The 11,728-nt window shown below is 33.8% G+C and overlaps 1 protein-coding gene across 1 annotated transcript in view; it reads right to left on the bottom strand.

Annotated features, from left to right (window-relative positions):
- Positions 1–2,736: 2,736 nt before the first annotated feature.
- LOC110467095 overlaps positions 2,737–11,728 on the bottom strand; it is a 28,058-nt gene continuing 19,066 nt past the window's right edge. The window contains exons 6-9 of the mRNA XM_021524010.1: positions 6,749–6,988; positions 5,612–5,745; positions 4,849–5,049; positions 2,737–4,400 (exon numbers count right to left, since the gene is read on the bottom strand). Coding sequence (XP_021379685.1) covers positions 4,212–4,400; positions 4,849–5,049; positions 5,612–5,745; positions 6,749–6,988 — 764 coding nt within the window. The 3' untranslated portion in view covers positions 2,737–4,211. The remainder of the gene's footprint in view (positions 4,401–4,848; positions 5,050–5,611; positions 5,746–6,748; positions 6,989–11,728) is intronic.

The following is an 11,728-nucleotide window of genomic DNA, read 5'->3' as shown; positions in this document are numbered from 1 at the left end:
TTAGGATTCATCACGTAAAATTATTGTCGGTTATTAAATACTTTTAAAAATGTAATTCTTCTGATAATATTTCCTTAATAAGTCCCAATTTAAAGACAAAACATCAGACATTCATCTTGCGTCTCTCTTTCCAACATCAAATATGATTACGAAACGTTCCCGAAACGTTTATAACAAAGGAAATTGGAAATCGTGAGACAAAACGTTAAACAATCGTCACCTTTTAGTTAACGTTATTTTTAACAATGTTTAAAACACCCTTTTACATGATATCGTTGAAATATGGTGTATTTTTTGGTAAAATTGAAAAACAAAGAAGGAAATCAGCTGTCTTTGTAACGACGCACCGATTCAAATGATTCAAAATATAACTTATGACCTAAAACATGGTGTTGGCTATTTGATCTGGTTTCTCCTCAAAACCACGAATACATCTTTCGCCTTTTACTAAAGATTTCCGTGGAGAGGAACAATTCTGAGTATCTACTCATTATTCAAACTCTATATTGTACGGAGAAACAAAACGATCAAAACAGATGTAAGATCATTATGTAGGTAATACACCATGTATATTGACATTCGAGGTTTGCCGCTAACAATTGGTATCTTTCAGACGTATTCAGAGAAAATGTTTATTTCTGGGCAGTGTCATCGAACTGTAAATTTAATTGGTGATATCTTTTCTCAAAATTTTATATCTTAATTTCGATACTGTTGACTTTCAGAAAAATACTATTAAAAACTCAAACAACAGAGATTGATTCAAAAAGTAATCAATATCAAATACCAAAATCTATTAAAACATAGAAACCTTGCCAATAATTCAAAACAGACTATTTTATAATTTCTATTAAATATCACTAATAATGTTATGCACATTGTTCTTGTTCCAAAGAATTCTGCTTAGATATCTAAAACCAGAAACATCCTCAAACAAATTCCCACGTTTGTTTTCTTTATTTAATATCAACAAAATACACTTGTGCTACATCGTTGACTTCATCTTTGTCAATGATCTACATTGCTTGTTTTTAGTGACATGTGCATTATAATAAGGTTTATCAATTATATGATAACACCAGTTTAGTTAAAATGAAAATCTTAACTAAGCTAGACGCTTTATTTACTAATTTTGCGCTTATGAATTTTAAGCGTATCCATGCCCCTGAATATCTCTGTCCAGGATGTGGCTGCTCGAATCCTGTTGAACAATTTACCCACCCACAGCCCCAACTACACCATTTAAATAATTACTGGACAGTACTCTGCTGTTGTGTTTGTTGTCCACATGATATTTCTGGATCTATGCTGTTTACAAGGAAAAGATTCAGAGGGACTGGTTCACCACAACAACGCTGAAGGTGATTTGGACTTTCGCAAGGGGATATAGGCCTATGTTCGTGCTAGTGTTGGCCAGGTTGGGGGGGTCCTTTTTATAATCTGAATTTGAAGTATTTCGTAAATCGTAACTGCGGCCAGAAATTATCCAAGGCTACAGTGTATTTTGTTGTTTGTGTTATGTTGTTATGAATCATTAACTAATCTATTACAATATCTCGTTGATAAAAAAAACTACAACCATCTGTGCACTTGGCTTAGTGGAATTATATGTCACTTTGCTTACCGATACGCATCACGTCGACACAGTGTTATTATATATTGATATAGATCACTATTGACAATATGTAAATAGCTTTTTCTCAGATCAGATCACCCTCTTCAGAGGTACTTCACTAGATTATTTGGAAGAGAAACAGTAATCGTTACGTCATAGTAAACGTACACGATAACGTATGACATCATCAATATTGTGGTTGGAGAATATTTGTCTCCCATACACGGCATCTGCAGACATGTGTCTACAGCACTATAGATCATTTTTAAAAGTCACTGAAGTCAGATGTCAATGCTTTAGTCTACTTCAACGCTTGGTTTCCCTTTCTGTAACATCAGATTAAGACATTTTGTATTTTGGTGTAACCTTGAATTTATCCGTAGCCCAGTGATAAAAAAAAGTCTTTAGAGCATTACAGACACAATGTTGTCGATCAAGTGCAATATAATTATGTAGTTCACGTCCAGTTTAACAAATAAAGATGTAAGACATTTAACAAAAAGTTTAGGTATGCTAACAAATATCTGTTTTGGATTCCGCTTGTCTTTTACAATATATGTTCTTATTGTGAGCATTAGAAAGCGCATATATCTAGAAAACAAATATGAGTAAGTCGTCAGTTTTTTCACTAACATTCGTTTCAGTGCAATTGTAGTGAAAGCTATTTAAATAAGGCTGTTATATAATAACACAGGTTTTTATCGGTATCTTGATATTAAGATATCACAGAGCATTTATAATTTGTACACAATGCATATTTGTTTCAGCAGGTAAGAATATGTACATCTCCTAACAAACATCACTGATCACTGCATAAATAACGCTCAGAGGCTAACAGTTTATATATACAGTCACTTTGAATCTCGGTCCGGTTCATTTTGAAGTAAGTTCGTATTCTTCCTAAATGAAACTGCAAACACCGCAAGGATCTTGATCTCTTGGGTTTTGATACACACGCATTTTGTTTAAAACAAAAACACTTTAAAATATAGAATATCAATTAAGTTTTGTATTTGGTTATATTCTGATGTTAAATACTTTTACTGATAGAACGATTTTCCTCTTGAAGATTTTCCATTTTCATAAAAATAATTCAAAACAGGAGTTTAAAACGTCATTTATTGAAATTGTAGATATGTAATAGCATGGAAAGATGACCTTAAAGAGTTCTTCTGTTAAAGGATCCCCGTACAACTGCCAAAGCTGAAATAAATAATTGAAAAGTGTTTTTCTTGGCCTCACTATAACTCTGACAAATCATTTCCGAAAAGAAACCCATACCTTGCGAGAATACCTTTGAAAAATAATGAAGATTAAATAAAGAAAATGTAATAAACTGAGTTTTAAAATTAAGCGTGGTTAGACCAGGGTTCGAACAATTATTCAGATTAATGTACTATCGCTCTAACCAATTGGGTTACCTACCTGGTCAGTGGAAGAAAAATGTATATCTAAACGACGGTAAGGGGAGGTTACTGTGTATAGGAAATACCACAGGGCAGTTGGACAAAGATCCTTAGCTCAGTGTCACAACGAAAAACCTTTACTTTTACTTTACCTCTTGTGAACTAGTCGTTCAACAGAAAGTTATTCAAACACATTCTTATAAAAAAAGTCAGCTACCATAACAACTCTTGGATTAAATAATCAAACAAAACAGTAAACACTATCACACCAATCCTTCCAATTAAAAACAAAAGAAGACGATGTTAAGTCTGCACTGTTTCGCGTGAGCTAACTCTGGAATGTAACATATATATAATAGATACATCATTAGATTCCCTTTGCATAATCTTATAATTACAAACAAGCTTTAAAATTCGTCAAAACTTAAAACATGCTACTTTTAAGTAAAATAAATGATAAACTTATTCAAAAACAACATGACGGTTAAGGTAACTTCTAATCAGCCACTTCAGAGGTTTTGGTTGGGTATATGTACCGTGTAAAGTATATTTGACTTAAAATTTCTAACGAAAAAACACATGGCTATGGTTTTAGTTTTATTGTAATTCTATTTAAACGATCAAAGAAAAATTTGATGTATACAATCACAATGAAATATCACAGACGGGGGCTCATAAAATTTGTACGAAAATAGAGAACGCACACAACACTTAAACCGATATAAAAATATGTTATGGATGATTTTCACCTGCTAATTTTGACATGATCAAATTAAAAATACTTTATTTTATACAATATATTTAAACAGCACAAATAAGAAGCAGAAACTGCATGTAATGCCCTAGACAATGTACATCAAAATGAAAAAGATTGTGATCCAATGTGACTATATTTCATAATAAATCATTTTTTTAAATGAGAGAATCGGAACACATCTCCAAAACTGCCGACCGGAGTATGACACTGAGACAACTAGACTTGTAATTAATATTCAGGATTGCAATTTACGTTTCCTCAACATCCTCGGAATAGTGACCGGAAAGCAAGAAAATCAGACTTGCATAAACCGGACTTGCATAAAATTAAATGTGTATTTCCAGAATAATGCCACAAATTTGAACCAAGAAAAATACCGTTATAATAGTGATACAGCAACCATTGTGTTTCAAATACAAACAATATTAAGCCATCAGTTGTTGTTGTTGTTGTTGTTAGTTATATGTGAGACGTCGTCTTCCGCTACTTCCGGGACTGGAGCCACCCGTCTTAGCATCCGATGGGGTCTAATGATAATAAAAACACTGATGATGACAACGATCAAAGATATGATGCTGAGGCTGACTAATCCACCACAGGAAGCGTCCATTAGTTTGGTGACCTAGCAACAAATATGGATTAATGTTATCTACATGCATACAGAAAGACGTGATCAGATTTGTGTATGTAAACCGACAAATCAGTATTAAATATAATGAAGAATTGACCCGAGTACATTCTTCTTTTTTCAATCGACTACATACTTGTTAAAAAGTGACAGCGGTTATTAAGGCTAAAAGTCTTTGTGAGAATAATAAGTGTTAGGCGTGACATAACAAGCAATTGAAAACTCCTTTACAATAAACTCACCCTTAAACCCGTGAAAGTCCCTATATTTCAAAGGATTAACTTCTTAATAAAAACTGATAGCTTTCATAACTTAACATCAGATTTGGATAATAGCTTTCACTTTTATGGCAGAGCAATGTATCATAACTACCGTTCACATATTATGTGGTAAACTACAAGCATGATCTTTGATTAAGGAAACTATCATTATAAAGTATTACTTTTTCGTGGTGGTGGTTACTGGCGGCTTCCGTAAGGTGTATCACTGTTTCCCTCCAGTAGATAGGGAAAGGATCATCGTTCACAGACACATTGTATGGAAGCACGCCACGAGCGTTGACGTCATTGGCCTGCAACAGCGCGTTTGTCTGAAGCCTGGTGACTTTCCGCCACACTTTTCCAGTGAAGGGTTCAACGTCAACCTATAAAAGGTAAATAAATAGCGTATAAAATAGAATAAAATGCAAACGTAAACAGGCTAGTTTTAACATTCTTCTTGAATTTGGCCAAGATTGTCATTCTTCTTATAGCAGAAGATAAATTATTCCGCAAAGTGGCTACTATCTTCACGAAACAGCGGTTTCGATACGACACATTACGATATTTTGGACATAACATGGGTTCTGCTCCAGACCACACCAAAATTTCGTACCACGAAATGTATGATAGAGATAGTCGAAGCAATACATATCATAACACTGGTTTGATGTTTCTCTTTTTCGAGTACGAATATACAGACCTGCTGCAGTTGTTTTAAAAAGTAAATATTGATTGTTATCGAAAATATTTGCGTTCTCGTCCATAAAACGACTATGCGATGAAACCCAATTAGTGGAAGATTTGCAACGCGAGGTGTAAAATGCAAACAGTTTCAAAACAGTATAAAATGTATAGGAGTATGTGTCATCGTATTTGAGACCCAAATAACGATTGGAATATATTTTCTTTTAGCAGATGCTGTGACACACAAACTACACTACTTACAAATGAGTCTAAAGAACTCAGCGATTCAGCAGAGCATGGACCAGCATTGGGTTCACTGATGATTGCAGGGAACTGCAGTAATGATGTGGCGTTATGTATCAGGCACGGGTACATAATGGACGTGTTGTACTTATCTGTAAAAGGCAGACAGTATTTATATTATGTCACTCTTAATAATAAACCAAGATATAGTTCGGATGTACATCCATTTACTGCCGATAACTCACCCTGAAGAATTTGTTAGTGTCTTGCTCTACTAAAATCTGTCGGCCATAGAATAGAATATGACATCTGTAAATAATCTGCAAATATCCGTGCCTATTTTGTTTTTTAATATAAAAACATGTAAGGTGATGGTATGTAACATATTTCCGTTCAAACGTAAGTACATCATGTGCTACATGCATTCTATCATATATGTCAAATGGTTAATTTCAGTTCAAAATTGCGTTATATTAGCATTGTTTCTCTATTTTCTACAGAAGTGTCTATTGGAGCTTGTTTGTTTGTTTGTTTGATTTTGTTTAACGTCCTATTAACAGCTAAGGTCATTTAAGGACGGCCTCCCCTGTGTGCAAGATGCATGCGTGTAGTGTATGTGTGTGTATTTTGGGAGGCTGCGATATGTTCGTGTTTGTCTCCTTGTGATAGCGCGGAACTGATGCCGACTTTATAGTGCTACCTCACTGAGACATACTGCCGAAGACACCCAGCAGGACGCCCCACCCGGTCACATTATACTGACAACGGGCAAACCAGACGTCCCACTCTTAATTTGCTGAGCGTTAAGCAGGAGGAGAAACTACCATTTTTAAAGACTTTGGTAGGTCTCGGCCAGGGGACAGAACCCAAAACCTTCCTCACAGGGGCGAACGCTCAACAAATGGCCGAAAGTGAGGCATTGTCAAGGGAGACATTAGGAAGAAGAAAGTTATTTAGAAAGGAGAGAAGAGATAAGGTCCCAAATTTAGTCGCCTCTTCCGATCATGCAATTGGGGGCAGCAGGTACAATTCTTACGCCCTACCTGCTGAAGATAAGGTATGACAATTTTACTGCAGCTATAAATAGAACGTCGAGTTAAATTATGATTTGAAAAGGAAGAGACAAATATAGATTTATGACTAGAAAAATCTTACTTGTGTCCAGATGGAAACGATGAACCCGGATACCGAACATGTCGATCTCCACCGGGTTTACGAAAGACAGTGTGTCGTGTATATTTTCCTCAAACATCGAAACATCTGAGTTTGGATTCGGCTTTACGCATGCGCTATAAGATGAAGCCGGTGTAGAAAATAAACTATGTCCTGTTGTGCTGTCACATGCTGGGTCCACACTTACAGCGCACAGAGAATCCAGGATGGTGTCTCGAAATACTGTGAAATAATTAAAGTTTGCGTTATCATGGTCATAGTCAGAGTCAGAAATGAACTAGATTATCGTTTATATATTTTTTTTACAAATCTGATTACATTTGACTCTAATAAATAAAACTATAGATGCAATCTGAGTAAAGTGAGGTAAGAAAAAATGTCAGAATCAATTTGTTGTTTCGTTCTCACGAAGTCTCAAAGTCTAATGAACCATTTCAAATGTAGTATAGACCAACTTGAATTTCCTCCTTTTTGGTCCCTAGCATCGACGATGAGCCATAGGAGGATGGAACAGCTGTATGGTGCTGCGTAAATATATTTTTGCATGATGGAACTATTACCAAATTTTGCAATCAAATGTGTTTCTTACATTTATTTTTACAGATTAGATACTGATTACTAGTATATACAGAAATGACACTAATTAAATACATATTAGATATTAATTACTAGCAGTTACATAATAGATACTAATTAATTACAGATAAGCTACTTATAAATTACAGATAAGATGCAATTTAGTTACAAGTAAGATAACAATTATTAGTAAAAAAAAAATGATAATAATAAATTACAGATCAGACACTTATTAGTTTCAGATTATATATTTATAAGTTATAAAGATTCTTTAATGTCTATATTGAACAACAACATAAACTTCACCTTGGTTTAAACATATTTGTATTGCCTTGAAAATGACAAAAAGGACTGGGCACAAGTTCTTACAACTTAATTAAGCCCTCTCCTAACTTAAATACAGTTTACGTACATCATAGCTGTCTTAACATGTACATTTCATTTTTTATTTTATTTTTTTAAATTTAAGTTGAATTATTAAAATAGGTTGTTGACGACTGTTTCTCTGTACCCCGACCTACTCATAGAGAATTAAACGAGGTTTTCACACAGATAAAGAAAATTCAATTCTTCGAACATGATGTAATTGTTGTAATTAAGACTACTCACTAGAAGCGGTTTGTATCCTTAATGTACTTACATACATAGTTAAAGGTTTTACTGTTTTGTTCAAAAGTGAGATCATGATTACCCCAGAGAAGTGTGTTTGTCTGTGTGGATCTCTGGAAAATTTAAGTTCCTAAGATTTCTTACCAGGTGATTTCTTACAGTTGAGTAATTTGGACATGTATAGAAATAGTGATGTACATTTTCTACTTCTCCACATAAACATAAAGAAAATTTTGGAATAGAAACAACATCATGTTTGAAACAGTTTTTAAATGCAACAAGAGAATGGGTTGACTTTATACAGGAATTGAGGGAATTCCATTGTGTTACAGATGATGGTATGCATGATTTTCTAAAAAGTTCTGTCCTACATCGTGGGATAGTAAAAACGTCTTGGTTACGAGTAGCATATGTTGATGTTTCAGGACGGAGACTAGGAAGGATTTCCACCAGATAATTTGGTGTCATATCGTTTTTTTATTTTGAAAAGGGTTGATAGCTTAATATGTTTACGACGTTCGGATAAGAGTTCCTATCCCGTCTCAAAGTAAAGCGATTCTCTTGATGCATATACAGGTAGGCCGGTAACTACTCGAGCTGCAAGTAACTGAACTCTTTCAAGTTTTTCAGAGTCTTGTTGAGAACATCCATCCCAGACTACCGATGCGTACTCCAATAAGGGACGAATATATGTTTTATAAAGAACAGATAAAGAATATCTAGAACCCGAATATTTAAGTTTTTTGAGTAATACTAGTTTTTTGTATGCTGACTTGGCAATACAGTCAATATGGTATGACCATTTGCCATCACTGGAGAAATTAAGACCTAGATGTTTATGAAATACAATATCAGGTAATGTAGTATTTCGTCTTTTTGAAATAAAGATCATCTTTGTTTTTTCTGCATTGAATTTCATTAACCATTTCTTTGACCAATTTTCCAAAATAGATATATCATGATTTATACAAGTTTCCATCTATCCGGTGGTTGCAGATTATTTAACCAAGGATGTGTCATCAGCGAATAATCTGCTTATACTTATCATATTTTCAGCAATATCATTTACATATATAAGAAATAAGATAGGACCCAGTAATGACCCTTGGGGCACTCCTGCTGATAGGTTAAGTGAGTTTGATTGACAGGATCTATAAACAACTCTTTGTTTTCTATCTAATAAGTAGCTTTTTAACCAATTCAAAATATTACCTGTTACACCATATTTTTCTAATTTGTACAACAATCCCCTATGCCATACCCTATCAAAAGCTTTCGATAGATCACAAAAGACTATACAACAGTCTTGTTGGTTGTCCAGAGCAGAGACAATACTATGGTAGATTTCCAAAAGTTGGAATACGGTGGAGTGGCCTGGTAAGAACCCTAATTGATATTTGTAAAATAAATTATTGGTGTGAAGTTATAAATATTCTTAAAAACTAAACGTTCCAACACCTTACTGATACAACTTAGCAGAGATATTGGTCTATAGTTTGAAACCATACTGGGATTATCTTTCTTAAATAAAGGTACAACATTTGCTAATTTCCACATACTAGGGAAGGAGTTTTCTGAAAGAGATCTGTTAAAGAGGATTTACAAAGGTTTACAGACAGAGGAAGCTGTATTTTTTTTAGCATCCTATTATTAATTGAGTCTGGACCAACAGCTTTATTTATATCAAGAGTTTTTAAAACGTCTTCAACCTCATCCTGATCTATATGAATATCTGTAAGAGAGAAAGTTTGTTGTGGAAACGGATTAAGGACAGTATTAGGTTCTTCTATTGTTGATATTGATACATTTTTTTTAGAGCATTAACCTTATCAGAGTTCGAGTATGAGATTGATGAGCTGCCATCAGTATTTGTGGATTGTAATGGAGGAATTTCTGATGATGATGACTTGTGTGATATAAGCTGTTTAAACATTTTCCAGTAAAGTTTCTGCTTGTTGATAGATGCATCAGTAATTTTACACTCTATATTATTATAATAGTTTGAAATAGCATGTGTTTTTCATATTACACACCTTGTTCCGTGCTGCTTTGTACATATTATAAAATCTGGAGGTATGAGTAGATTGGGCTTTTTGTCTTAATTTGTCTCTGAGACGAATTTGACTTCTTAATGCTGAATCTAACCAAGGTTTGTCTCTTGGATGAATAGTAATTTGTTTGTGAGGTATACATTGTTCTATAAGTTTCATTAAAGTTTGTGTAAATATGGAACAAGATTTATCTATATTTTCTGGAGTGTTAATTATATAATCCAAATCTACATCAGTTATTTTATTGTTTAATTCAGCAAAATCTGCATTTTTATATAACCAAATGGTACGGTGAAAAGATGTAGGTTTTGCATCTAAAATGTACAGGAATAAATGTATAAGTGGCACTGTGGTCACTAAGATGTTGATCAACACTGATAACCCCACTTTCACATGTAGAAAAGGCAGAACTAACCAAGATGGGATCAATAAGGGTAGGTGTTGCTTGAGTGACTCTAGTTGGATCTGTAATTAGATTTAACAAGCTGAATGATTCACATATGGTTACAAGAGGATTTGATAATGTTGCAGCGGTGAGGTCACAATTGAGATCACCTACAATTATGATATTATCGCTGATTTCAAGTGATTTTTCAATTGTCCATTCAAAGTTAGCCCAAAAACTGGTGGGTGCATTTGGTGGACGATATATATTGCACAGTAATATATTAAGAGTTGGTGTATCAATTTGCACCCAAATTGCTTCCAGGTTATGATGTTCAAGATCTGTACGTCGTTGGGCCCTAATTGAATCAGATATACATATCATTACACCTCCCCCAAAGGCATTCCTGTCAGGTCTATAGATTTGACTATGATCACTTAAAGGTAGATAGTTATTGGTAACAGTTGCATCCAGGTGTGTTTCTGTAAAACACAAAATATCATAATCGGAAACTAATGCGTACAAATAATCTATTTTGTTTCTAATACTACGAATATTAAGATGTAAAATATCCAGAGTTTTCAGGGCAATAGAAGCATCAGAAGAACTTTACGGTTCAGGGCCAGGGTTTAATTCAACATCTCCTGCAATGATTAATAAAAGTGATAAAATAATGCTATATAAATTAATTTTGTGAATCAGAATACCAAGTTTAGGGACAAGTCTGTGAGCTTGGAATATCATATTTTTAAGATTTTTGAGAAGCCAGTGTAAACGGTTTGTATGTATGAAAGATGAATGTTCGTTTGTGTGACAAACCAGGTAAAACATGCCAATAGCCACTCTATGTTGCAATAAGGAATTACCCATTATCTAAATTAAGTAGCACAATAATAAGACAGTAAAATGGTGGCTTATATACATTGATATGGTACAGGGTGAAAAGAGAAACAACAGTCAACATTGTAGTTAATTCATAAAGGAAAAGCATAATATAAACAAAAATAAAGAAACAGGTTATGTACAAAGAACGTAAGAATTCATAGTTTCTTGTGTGTACAATACACAAACAGATAATTAACATCAATTTGCGGAAAATAATTGTATGCTAAGGAATATACAATACTGGTTAATAAGTTTTTTAGGAATTATGGTATTCTATAGTCTACAAGAACTTCTAATCATGGTCAGAGAAATATGCTGAGTTGATAAATTATGTTGATGTAATGGCAAATTATATATATACTTTTTTCCAACTGCTATTACATATATATATGTATAAAAGATTATCTGAACTGTAAACATAGATAGAATTTAAATCAAGAAGAGTTTCAACACTGT

Source organism: Mizuhopecten yessoensis, unplaced genomic scaffold (genome assembly GCF_002113885.1).
Source record: "Mizuhopecten yessoensis strain PY_sf001 unplaced genomic scaffold, ASM211388v2 scaffold11159, whole genome shotgun sequence".
NCBI lineage: Eukaryota > Metazoa > Mollusca > Bivalvia > Pectinida > Pectinidae > Mizuhopecten > Mizuhopecten yessoensis.
This window is presented reverse-complemented; position numbering and strand designations above follow the sequence as displayed.